This window comes from Misgurnus anguillicaudatus, unplaced genomic scaffold, assembly GCF_027580225.2.
Source record: "Misgurnus anguillicaudatus unplaced genomic scaffold, ASM2758022v2 HiC_scaffold_34, whole genome shotgun sequence".
NCBI lineage: Eukaryota > Metazoa > Chordata > Actinopteri > Cypriniformes > Cobitidae > Misgurnus > Misgurnus anguillicaudatus.
In genome coordinates this window covers 1554738-1567602 of record NW_027395284.1, presented here as the reverse complement: position 1 = coordinate 1567602, position 12865 = coordinate 1554738, and the positions used below count along the sequence as shown (strand labels likewise).

The 12865-nt window shown below is 39.0% G+C and overlaps 1 protein-coding gene across 1 annotated transcript in view; it reads left to right on the top strand.

Annotated features, from left to right (window-relative positions):
* Positions 1–600: 600 nt before the first annotated feature.
* The window catches only part of LOC141363352 (anoctamin-1-like), a 31075-nt gene continuing 18810 nt past the window's right edge, over positions 601–12865 (top strand). The window contains exons 1-11 of the mRNA XM_073865996.1: positions 601–869; positions 2017–2183; positions 3011–3316; positions 7801–7893; positions 8520–8671; positions 8751–8805; positions 9137–9188; positions 9359–9414; positions 9514–9561; positions 10202–10266; positions 12294–12428. Coding sequence (XP_073722097.1) covers positions 842–869; positions 2017–2183; positions 3011–3316; positions 7801–7893; positions 8520–8671; positions 8751–8805; positions 9137–9188; positions 9359–9414; positions 9514–9561; positions 10202–10266; positions 12294–12428 — 1157 coding nt within the window. The 5' untranslated portion in view covers positions 601–841. The remainder of the gene's footprint in view (positions 870–2016; positions 2184–3010; positions 3317–7800; positions 7894–8519; positions 8672–8750; positions 8806–9136; positions 9189–9358; positions 9415–9513; positions 9562–10201; positions 10267–12293; positions 12429–12865) is intronic.

Sequence of the window (12865 nt, the reverse complement as noted above, 5' to 3'; positions counted from 1 at the left end):
TTTCTCCCTGACCTCAAGAAGTGCTCTAGTGCCAGACGTTAGAGCTCATGGCCTTTAGCCTCCTTAAGAGTGCCCTACTCCCGGACCAAACTGGTTCGAGTCCCGCTCAGGTCGGGTGCGAGTAGGACAGGTTATATTTCTAGGCACATTTTATTTCAAAAAAAAAAATTGAACTGAGCATTAAGAACTGCAGTGTGAACTAAGCCTTGGTCAATGAACAACACTACAGTGAGTAAAATATGTACCCCAGCTGTCACTGGGGCAGTACCCAAAAAGGTCCTTACAGCATAGGTACATATGTGTATACATTTGGTACCAATATACCTTCGAGGCACCAATATGAATTAATATGAACTCTTTAGGTCCAAAAATTTACTTTTTTAAAGGGTACTGCCTTCAGCTGGAGTATCCGATCGTTTTTTTGCTGACAGTGTATGATTCACAGTTTTGACCTACAGCCACCTTTGCCCTCTAGGACCCTCTAGAACCGTATCCTTTCTAAAAGACTATTTTTAATAATATTGTGTCAGTTATTTAAGTTAGGAGCTGTTACATTGCTTTGTGTGTTTATGAATCTATCGCATGTTTGCTTCCCAATAATTAGACTTTTGAATGTAGTCTGCAGTCGAGTAGTTTGCGCGCTCGCGCGCAAGTGAGTGATACCCGCTGTGTGTGGGGGGGTGTCGGCTGTCACCCGTCTCGGGTGCACGCGCGTTGTGTCGGACTCTCGCTGGAAGTTTGTAAGTCTCGAGCGCACCACGGAATTAACGGCAGCGGCACGAGCGCATTAAGCTGCGCGGGACCGCGAGCGGATTGTCCATTATGTACCGTGAACGTTAACATGGCACTGAACAGGTCGACCACGACGGGTGAGTACTGACATTCCTGATAATGTGTGTGCGTGTTATTCCTCCAAAAGTGAAAAGCTTTATCTGCGCCCCTTGTTCAATTGCTATTGCGTGAAATTGGCTTGTTGCATTTTATCTTACTATTATTCACACATTTTATTATCTAGCTGTTGCGCACACGTGATTTATATGATCTCTGCGTCCGATGTCATGTAAACTGTACATTTTTGAATGGCTGCAAACTGTCTTTACGTTAATTGTAATGAAATCATTGAGGCGCGCGCCATTATTTGCCCCTTTGGACGGACCGTGGCACTTTAACACTCGTTTGTACTATTAAGCAATAAGTAAGTGTTTTAGAAATGTCTTTTTTTAGAAAACAACATGTGCTCCGTGTGTCGACGATTTGCTGGAGGGGGGTTTGTTATAATTAGCTGGGGCAATAAGCTGGGGCTATTTCAAGTGCCATCCGACGATACGCGTTAAACATTGATGTTACTCAATGTTCAATATATCGGAAGCAATGTAGCAGAATTGGTGAGAGAACAGTAATTGAAAATGATTCGAAGGAATAAAGCATTGGGAAGTAAATGCACAAATATACTGTGATGCATGCTTTGGTCAGATTGTGTTAAATGCGCTTAGAGTCATGAATCCCTGTGTTTGTTTACCTGGGGGCATGAGGCATATTTAAGTGACGCTTCAGTCAGGTGGGGTGTATATTTAAATAGACTAGAGGTGTACGTGCGCCTGTGTTTGACAGGTTTTAATTATGTCGCTGTCCACGGTGCTGAACGAAACGGAATGATGTTTTCTGTACTTTTAAAGGCGGAGTCCATGATGTTTGAAAGCCAATGTTGATATTTGAAATCACCTAAACAAACACGCCCCTACCCCAATAGAATCTGGACCTTCTGTTGATAGACCCGCCCCACACATACGCAACCCGGCATTTTATTTGATTTGTTTGGCTATAAGTGTGTTTTGGTAGTCGGCCCGTCTTCTTTTCCAAAGCGTTTTTCAAACATCGTGGACTCCGCCTTTAAATGGAAGCTCTCTCTCTTTATCTGTGCCTGTCTCTCTCTCTCTCTCTTTCTTTTTTCTCTCTCTGTCTGTCTGTCTGTCTCTGACACACACACTGTCACACATTGTCACTCCTCTTTAATAGAGAACTGGAACGGGGCTCCAGAGCGCACGCGCGTCTCCGGCGCAAGGAGCGAGTCCTTTTCAATGCAAAGTGAGAAACTCCGCTGTCTTGCCCGTGAAATATCTGAACTTGGCCAGCAGGGCACTCCCAGCAACGGGCATGAAGCCAATGACATTGCCGAAGACACGGTGCGTGAAATCACTTTCAAGAGTTATTATGGAGTATTTTACCCAATTACGAGACAGGGGTTTTCAACCTTTACAGACCAAATTACTCTCCCAGGGCCACTTGATACAAAAATCAATTGTTACATGGTGAAACTTACATGAAAATATGATGTGGGTAGCATTTATATTCAAATTGTCATGAAGCCATCAATATACACTGATATATACAATGCCAAGTGTCCAGGATTAGTAAAAAAGCTAGTGCTAAAGTGAAATGCATTTTTTTTGTGTGTGTAGATAATTGTGTGAAAAGTTGCAATAATTTGCTGTCATTAAATTGCATAATGTATTTATCAGCATCTTGATATCGACATGATTGGTTATCAAAAAATGCATACCGGTTGAGTTGTATAATGCAGAGAAACCTCAAAAGAAACTTCTAAATCAGCAATACAGAAACCAAAGGGAAAGCCACACCATCAACAGTATAAGTCATTTTACTTGACCGTCAAAAAGCAGCAAAGTCAACAAATCTTTGAATATGAGAGGCAATATGAAAACCAAAATCATGGGTCTGTCCTCTTTGCTTGCTCAGAATTGCAATAAATCAAGAATATGGCCTTGGGAGACATTCAATTTCTTTGAAGTGTGTGACCCAGATCTTCAATTTTGGCAGAAACTTCCTGCCACGCAATAGAGAAGGATATTCAATTGCAGTGTAAAGCAGCAAACATTATGTCTACATCAGTATTTCCTAAACTCTTTGCCTTTATACATCAATAGCCCCAACACTAGGTCTCCAGGACCATTTTAAACAGTATATAATTAATGCCCATTTGTGTCTTTAGGAAGAACCAGGACCTGGGCCAGGAGGAGGGCTGTGTTTTGCTGATGGGCGGAGAAGAGTGGACTACGTACTTGTCTATCATTGCAAGAGACGACAGTCACAACATAGACCCTCTGTTGTTTCTAATGGTAACGTGCCATCTCAAAGCCCCACCCCCTCACGCAGGAGTACAAAAGAGGATATTACAGAAGCAGTGCTGGAGGCGGGCTTAGGGACGGGAACTGATGATGGACTGAAAGATAAAATCAGGGAGGAATTTGAGAGAGGACTTCAAGAAGAAGGCTTGGAGATTGAACGCGACAAAGAGGTGTGTGTGCTGTGAAAGAAATATTTCCTTACTGTATACTGCACAGTGTACACTTAAATATTGCATACTACTAAAAAAACCCCAGAAAGAATTATGCACCATTTCAAGCATAACATTTCCATATGGTTTCTTATTATCTAATTATCACATGACATTACATGAGTGATAAACCAGTTATTTTCAGTGTATGTACCCATTCATCTGTGTATTTCCTGGCAAAAACATGTTCATGTCATTTTCACGAGTCTTGAATACTCAAAGATGAGTGCAGTATAACAAAATCAAAGCAATGAAAAGATTCTCAAGGTGACCTTGGAACTTAAGAGACCCAGTTTAGCTGAAGCTAAAGCCCTCCCACACTAACAAAAGTCCATCTGGATTGGGTTCTCATTTTCAATAAATGCAGTAAATTCTAAAGCAAGTTAACACCTTCCCTAAAGCATGTTTTGTTTTCTTGTAAAACCACATCAGAAGCCACTGGCAAGATTTTTGCGACAGACAGCACTGTGGTTGTCAGACGAGATCATTGGTTCTGCCTGCATCATGGGTTTATTCTAAAGCAAGAACAGCTTAGTATTTCTGAATAGGAAAAGATTGGATGAGTCGTGCAGTTTTGCAAAAAAGGCTTGTATCGTGTCCTCATAAATCCAGATATCATTTGAATTTTTCTGCAGTCAAGAACAACTTAATAAAACGCATCTTTCAGTTGCTATGCTGAATGGTGGTATGAGTGAATTTCACATACAAATTTAAATTTAAAGTAAGATATGTTTTAGATTGTAATGTTATCATGACCAAAATTAATGCAGTATTAAACATTTCTTGATGCAGTTAAATCTTTAAGTTTTTACTTCAACTTTCTTGACTAGTGAGAATTGAGGAGTTGCTATAAATTATAAAAATTAAGCAACTTCAACTTTGTAATAGATTTGTAGCAACTTCTTACTAGTCAAGTTGAAATTAATTGTAAATTCAAGTTATTTCAACTTAAAAATTTAAGGGGCGGTTTCCCAGACAGGAGTTATCCTAGTCCCAGACTAAAATGCATGATTGAGTTGCCTTAATTTCAAAACACCTTGCACTGACATACACTCACATAGGAACACCATACTAATACTGTGTTTGATCCCCTTTTGCCTTCAGAACTGCCTTAATTCTACGTGGCATTGATTCAACAAGGTGCTGAAAGCATTCTTTAGAAATGTTGGCCCATATTGATAAGATAGCATCTTGCAGTTGATGGAAATTTGTGGGATGCACATTCAGGGCACGAAGCTCCCGTTCCACCACATCCCAAAGATGCTCTATTGGGTTGAGATCTGGTGACTGTGGGGGCCATTTTAGTACATTGAACTCATGATCAAGAAACCAATTTGAAATTATTTGAGCTTTGTTACATGTTGCATTATCCTGCTGGAAAGTAGCCATCAGAGGATGGGTACATGGTGTTCATAAAGGGATGGACATGGTCAGAAACAATCAGATCTGGCGCCAGACCATAACTAACAGGGGGGCGCGCGGCTTCCAACGGGGGGCATGCAATTAGCAACAATAACTTAACAAAACAAGGCATTAAAACAACAAATACATTGCAAGCACACACTCATACAACTGGTACAGCTTGTGCAAATTGTAGCCTCTTTTTCTTATTTGTAGTGGAGATGAGTGGTACCCGGTCGGGTCTTCTGCTGTTGTAGCCCATCCGCCTCAAGGTTGTGCGTGTTGTGGCTTCACAAATGCTTTGCTGCATACCTCGGTTAACGAGTGGTTATTTCAATCAAAGTTGCTCTTCTATCAGCTTGGATCAGTCTGCCCATTCTCCTCTGACCTCTAGCATCAACAAGGCATTTTCGCCCACAGGACTGCCGCATACTGGATGTTTTTCCCTTTTCACACCATTCTTTGTAAACCCTAGAAATGTTTGTGTGTGAAAATCCCAGTAATTGAGCAAACTGTGAAATACTCAGACCGGCCCATCTGGCACCAACAACCATGCCACTCTCAAAATTGCTTAAATCACCTTTCTTTCCCATTCTGACATTCAGTTTGGAGTTCAGGAGATTGCCTTGACCAGGACCACACCCCTAAATGCATTGAAGCATACTCGATTGCTCAACTACTCGAACGTTGCATCGGTGATCGATTACGAAAACGATGATCGTGTGGGTTTATTTTTTGTGATTATGGCTGCATTTGGATGTTTTGTTAGCATTACAAGCGTCTGTGGTAGTAAAGACTGGGTGCGTGTTCAACGTATGACATCAGTACCATTCATGATTAAAAAACAAACAAGTCAGTTTCCTACACACCCGTGCATCTGTTACCCGCCAATCTGCACAACGCTGTGAAGCCGAACACACATCACATCACTAAGGCACTATGGTTTAAAAGGATGCTGTGATTTTCGGATTCAGTTTTGGTAAAACAAAAACATAGTCAGTCAGGTGCAAAATGTTCAGCGCCATTCAAGTTCAATGCGTTATCATCTCATATTTAAACATCAAATGTCAAGAGATATCAGAGAGCCATACGAACATAACATACAGATCAGTTTGTGTTTATCAACCTTTTAGTTTCACCTCATTATGCAGCTATTCCTGTTGAAGGTTTCTGTTAAAAAACATTTTATTCATTAATAATCAAGTACATTGTAAAAAATGTCTGTAGAAATTACAGTATTACTGGCAGCTGGTTGACCGTAACTTACTGTAGATTTTACATTTATTTTATTTACGGGCAACAGTTTGTTCAAAGTTAAATGAACATGAAACATTGTATCCTACAGTAAGTTACTGGCAACCAGCTGCATAATTACAGCTCATTTTTTACAGTGTATGTGTTCATTTTTCTGTCATAGTTTCTTCAAAATTAAGTTTTATTTGAGTGTTTTTAATAAAAAACATTTCAATTTTCACAATGATGCATACACCCCGCCCCTTTGATTGCCCCATACTCATTTTTTTTAGACCTATGGATTAATCGAAATGAAAAAATGACATACTATTATTTATTAGGGATGTGCATGTAAGTTTACATGACTTGTAAATCTGAGTTGATTCAACTAAAAAGGCAGCAGATTTTCAGCATGTGGATTGTGATTTCCACACACAGTTTTTATGAAAGATCTTATGTTTTTTTTCTAAGCAGGAAACAAAATGTTATACTGCTATTGCTTTACTAGTATATGAGTAAATGAATTTTAAACTTCAAAGACATTGTCCCTATGTTTTTGACTGAATTGCACTAAAATTGTGGTGTTTTTAAAGGAATAGTCTACTCATTTTCAATATTAAAATATGTTATTACCTTAACTAAGAATTGTTGATACATCCCTCTATCATCTGTGTGCGTGCATGTAAGCGCTGGAGCGCGCTGCGACGCTTCGATAGCATTTAGCTTAGCCCCATTCATTCAATGGTACCATTTAGAGATAAAGTTAGAAGTGACCAAACGCATCAACGTTTTTCCTATTTAAGACGAGTAGTTATACGAGCAAGTTTGGTGGTACAAAATAAAACGTAGCGCTTTCTAAGCGGATTTAAAAGAGGAGCTACATTTTATGGCGTAATAGCACTTTTGAGAGTACTTCGACTCGGCGCAGTAACACCCTCCCTCTCCCATTATGAGAGGGAGAAGGGGAGCGGACTTTTCAGGCGAGTCGAAGTACTCTCAAAAGTGCTATTACGCCATAAAATATAGTTCCTCTTTTAACTCCGCTTAGAAAAGCGCTACGTTTTATTTTGTACCACCAAACTTGCTCGTATAACTACTCGTCTTAAATAGGAAAAACGTTGATGTGTTTGGTCACTTCTAACTTTATCTCTAAATGGTAGCATTGAATGAATGGGGCTAAGCTAAATGCTATCGAAGCGTCGCAGCGCGCTCCAGCGCTTACGTGCACGCAGACAGATGATAGAGGGATGTATCAACAATTCTTAGTTAAGGTAATAACATAGTTTAATATTGAAAATGAGTAAAATGATTAGACTATTCCTTTAAATTAAAGACAGATGAGGAACATATCTAATGATGTAAATAGAAATGTGTGGATGTTTGGTTAGTGGTAGATCAGGTCTATTATACTGGTGTGGATTAAATTTGAGTGCTGCTGTCTGCAGGCAAAAGAAAGATTACGGTTGATCCTCATAACCAGAGGTGTTTGTGTGTCACTCATCCACACTGAATAAGACCACTTTTGCACTGTTACAGCTGCTTCTTATAGTGTGTGTGTGTGTGTGTGTGTGTGTGTGTGTGTGTGTGTGTGTGTGTGTGTGTGTGTGCGTGCGTGCGTGCGTGTGTGTGCGTGTGCACTTTTGATTGTATTAATCAAGACAACTAAATCACCTGGAAATAGATTGTTCAGATCCTTCCTGTAAATTGCAAACTGTATTATCCAATGGTGCTTTGATTTATGGCCTCTCTCTTATCTCTCGCTTTCTCTCTTTCTCTCCCCTTTCTATCTTTTTGTTGATCTCTTTCTCAAGGTGAGAACAGTCAGGTTTACCCGCCTGCACGTTCCCTGGTCTGTTCTCAGTCGTGAAGCAGAACTTCTAAAGATCAGAGTCCCGACTAAAAAGGTGCGTTTTATCTTTTCTTAAGTCTCTTTTTCCACAATCAAATTAAAAGATATGTCAGACCCATGGTGGGTTGGGTGAGTTTGGGGAACAGATAAAAATGGACGTTAGTTTTGCAATTGTGTTTGGGGGATGCAGAAATGACAAGAACTTGCCCAAACTCCGTCAACTGGCACAGCCCATTAGTGTCATGTTTTGGTGTTAAGAGCTTTGGCCCATCATGGCCTTTGTAAGTGCACTCATTTGGCATGGCCTTTGAGCAGTAGTGATGCCAAAAGTCAATTCCTAAATGAGATCTGATTACAAGGCGATTACTTGGAAATTGTTTTCGAATTCATACAGTAACAGATTCATTTTGTTTTCACATAAGTTGAGCAACATCCTGAATGATTTGTCTCTTGAGGATGGGAGTTGTATTGAATTATATAATCTGATAATGGTGGATTAGCTATTGAGACATACAGACCCACATCTTAAATGTGCTTCCGACTGCACTCAAAACAAGATATGTCATGTGTCACATTTGTCCGACCCTGGCTTGAACCTCACCGTGTCTTTTCTCTCTAAAGCTTTGGATATAAATGGATTAATGTCTGTTTAATTTCAGTTGCACTGTGGTTGTTTTCCAGACGTATCGGTTGAAAGAAAAAACGGGGCTTGGGGGGATTATAAGCTCATTTTGGGCAAAGATCAATCAGCCGTTCCAGCCAGGCGTAGCGGATCCCCAAAACCCACGCGTACGTGTCCTATCACAACCGTTCAGAAGAGACAAGCTACACCTGTGAGTGCCAGACTATTACTGTATGACAACACAATTATCAAGCCAAATCTTCAGCCTAACTGGTTTGCTGGTTTTGCAGATTTGATATAAAGTCCAAAAGCGGCTTGTTCAGCAATGCAATAAGAGGTCGAATTGTGAGTACTACTTATAATTCAATAAAGCTTGTTTACACACATCAATAAATATATAGCAAACACAGATTTTACTTCTATATTAAATGAAGTAATCTTGGATGATTTTTTTATTCTGAGCTCATTGCAATGCATTCCCTGTTATTCTTCGCTTAGTATGCTGTATGCATTTGACCATAAAAATATCACCAAGGCGGCAATGTAGTAATTTTCTTAAAAGCCTTCGACGTCAAGAGCACACTTATATGCTAAAAGGCTGTCTTTTTGTTGGCTGCTTTTATGTGCATGTTATTATGCTTAGATTTTTTTTCTGTTGTGCTTGTTGCTTTTGCAGGTTTATGAAATTCTAAGGCGAACAGCTTGTACACAGTCCTGTCAAACTATGGGTATGTATCTGAGAATGCAAATGCATCAAACTGTACAGTTTTCATGGTATGTGACTGGAGAGAGTAATAAACAAATAAACAAAGGAACAAGACTATGACATCTGTACATTTTTATTGTATTGTTAACTTTTTATATTTGAGTAAATTCTCTCTATTCATCGCTTTCTCAGGTATTCCATCATTGTTAGCTAAAGGGGTCTATGATGCTGCCTTCCCTCTACATGATGTAAGTTTTGAATTTAAACCTGCATGAGTGATAATAGAAATTAAATGTTGTAAATAAGGAATAAATGTACAGTATGAGCTCTGTTTCTTACTATTGAAGGGAGACTTTGACAGCTCACAAGATAAAGAGCATCCCAATGACAGACAGGTGAGTACTGTACTCTTTGTGTCACATGATCATTTATTCGATTGATAAAGCTTCTTCATTAGAGATGCACTCACCTAAAGGATTACTAGGAACACCTGTTCAGTTTTCTTGGCACACTTTAGGCCCCTTAGTCCCAATGGGGCATCATTTAAATGCCACGGCCTACCTGAGCATTGTTTCTGACCATGTCCATCCCTTTATGACCACCATGTACTCATCCTCTGATGGCTACTTTCAGCAGGATAATGCACCATGTCACAAAGCTCGAATAATTTCAAATCGGTTTCTTGAACGTGACAATGAGTTCACTGTACTACAATGGACCCCACAGTCACCAGATCTCAACCCAAAAGAGTGTCTTTGGGATGTGGTGGAACGGGAGCTTCGTGCCCTGGATGTGCATTCCACAAATCTCTCAACTGCAAGATGCTATCTAATCAATATGAGCCAACATTTCTAAAGAATGCTTTCAGCACCTTCTTGAATTAGTGCCATGTAGAATTAAGGCAGTTCTGAAAGCCAAAGGGGGTCAAACACAGTATTAGTGTGGTGTTCCTAATAATCCTTTAGGTGAGTGTATGTGTATCTCTGTATGAAGAAAAACTGATGGGTTAATGAGTGTTATGTGTTTGCATTGCAGATGTTGCATGAGGAGTGGGCCAATTATGGTGTTTTCTTCAAATACCAACCAATGGACCTTATCAGGTCTCTTTCATCTTTTTTTATGTAAAGCTGCTTTGAAACAATGCAACATTATAAAAAACACTATCCCCGGTTTCACAGACATGGCTTAAGGCTAGTTCTAGACTGAAGATAACTTGCACTGACAGATCTTAAAATATGCCAGTGCCATTTGTTTCTCTCAATATGCACGCCAGTAACATGCTTTTCATAAGGCAGGTTTATAAAAGATGCTTAAGCATCTTAATTTAACTAAGGCCTAGTCCTGGATTTAGCTTAGCCTTTTCTGTGAAACCAGGCCTATAGCTGTTTAAAAGATTTGTTGTTTCAATTTAAAAAAGTAAGTGTTCGTGCTGCCTTAAAATTCTGAGTTGATGCAATTTAGTTAACACAAAAAAGTTGAATTGAATTAACTAAAAAACCCACTTAATTTAAGTTGAAACAAAAAATTATTTCTTAATATATTTTACTTGAGGTATCAGATACAGTATGACCTATAAGCATGCATCAGTTAGTATTGATCATACACTCTCAACCCAAAATCATACATTTTGAGTTGTTTTAACCCATGGTTGGGTCAAATATGGAAAAACCCAATTGTTGGGTTATAAAAAAAAACTATGCTGGGTTGTGTTACCCAATAATTGGTTAAAACAACCCAACATTTTTAGCATGGACTTAGGGTTATGGATTTAAACAAACATTGTTCCCTAAGTTAAACATTCAAGGTGGGACTCAAGTTATCTTTTTACGAAGAGCCAAAAAGGGACCACTTTGCAGAGCAGCACGCTAAAACACTCAAAACTGCTTTGTAATCTAAAATCAACGCACTGGCAAACACCTTTATTGTGGTGGCAATAGTGCATGGGCAAGCACTTAGTAGTATGAAAGTAATATTACAAGTGCTGCTATTAGTATGCAGTGTTTTTCTGCTTAAAGGTGCAGTGTGTAAATTTTAGCGGCATCTAGTGGTCAGATTGCGAATTGCAAGCAACAGCTCAGTCCACTGCTCACACCTTGCTTTTAAAACGCATAGAGAAGCTATGGTAGCCACCACCGGAAAAACATGTCATCGTCGGGGAGACAACTTAGTAAAAAAGTTTGTCCGTTAAGGGCTGTAGAAACATGGCGTCACAAAATGGCGACTTCCACGTAAGGGGACCCTCTGTGTATGTTGATAAAAATGTCTCATTCTAAGGTGATAAAAACATAACGGTTCATTATGAAAGGTCTTTATACACCCCTGATAATATAGTTTTGTATATTATTTTGCATTTCTGTCAAGAGATCCTTCTAAAAATTACACACTGCACCTTTAAAGGATTACTCCACTTTTTACAAAAAATCTGATAATTTACTCATCCCCATGTTATTTAAAATGTTGATGTCTTTCTTTGTTCAGTCGAAAAGAAATTACATTTCTTAAGTAAACCATTCCAGGATTTTTCTCAAATGAATAGACATTATTGGACCTCAACATTTTACAGTTTAAATGCAGTTTAAAATTGCAATTTCAAAGGGCTCTAAACGATCCCAAATAAGGCATTAGGGTCTTTTCTAGCAAAACGATTGTCATTTTTGTCAAGAAAAATAAAAAAATGTGCGTGACCTTTTGACGTGCTTACAAAAGGTCATGCTGGCGCGTCACACTGCTGGTGCAAGACGAGAAGTTGTGGTTTAAAAAGTGCATATTTTGCGAAAATAATAATCGTTTTGCCCTTATGCCTTGATTGGGATGGTTTAGAGCAATTTTAAACTGCATTGAAACTGTGAACTGTTGAGGTCCAATAAAGTCTATTAAATTGAGAAAAATCCTGGAAAGTTTTACTTAAAAAAGTAATTTCTTCTCGACTGAACAAAGAAAGACATTAACATTTTGGATGACATGGGGGTGATTACATTATTAGGATTTTTTAAGAAGGTGGAATATTCCTTTAACTTGTAGTTACATTAATCTTTAATTAAGTATGTCAATGAATATTATGTAATTATTTATTTTTTACCATTTCAAATGTGTGCCTGCCTTGTAACCGTTTACTTGTGTTCAACAGGAAGTACTTTGGGGAAAAAATTGGCTTGTATTTTGCCTGGTTGGGTGTTTACACACAGCTGCTAATTCCAGCTTCGGCTTTAGGAGTCGCAGTATTTCTGTATGGATGCTTTACCGTAGACACCAATGTGCCCAGGTAAACACATACACACACATATCCCACACGCTTGGTTGTTTTAATCCACAAACCGCATAGTTGGGTTAATTTCAACCCTAATCCCTGCGTAAAAAACAGCATACCAGCAAGACCAGCATATGTTGCGTTGTGGGAATTCTGCTGGTCAATCTGTTTTTTCAGCAGGGATGCTAAGTTATTTAAACTCAAAGGTGGGTAACAACAACCCAGCACAGGGTTATTAATAACCCAGTTGGGTTTGTCCATATTTTACCCAACTATGGGTTAAAACAACCCATCATTTTATTATTAGAGTGTGTAAGCTAAAGTAGTGAAGAACGTTCACAGGCACAATGTTGTTATATTAAGACATTGATATTTTTCTTGTAATATGTTAGTCCTACTCCTTGTAAAATCTGTACACACCGAAGCAAATTATGGAAAATATTAAAATGTTA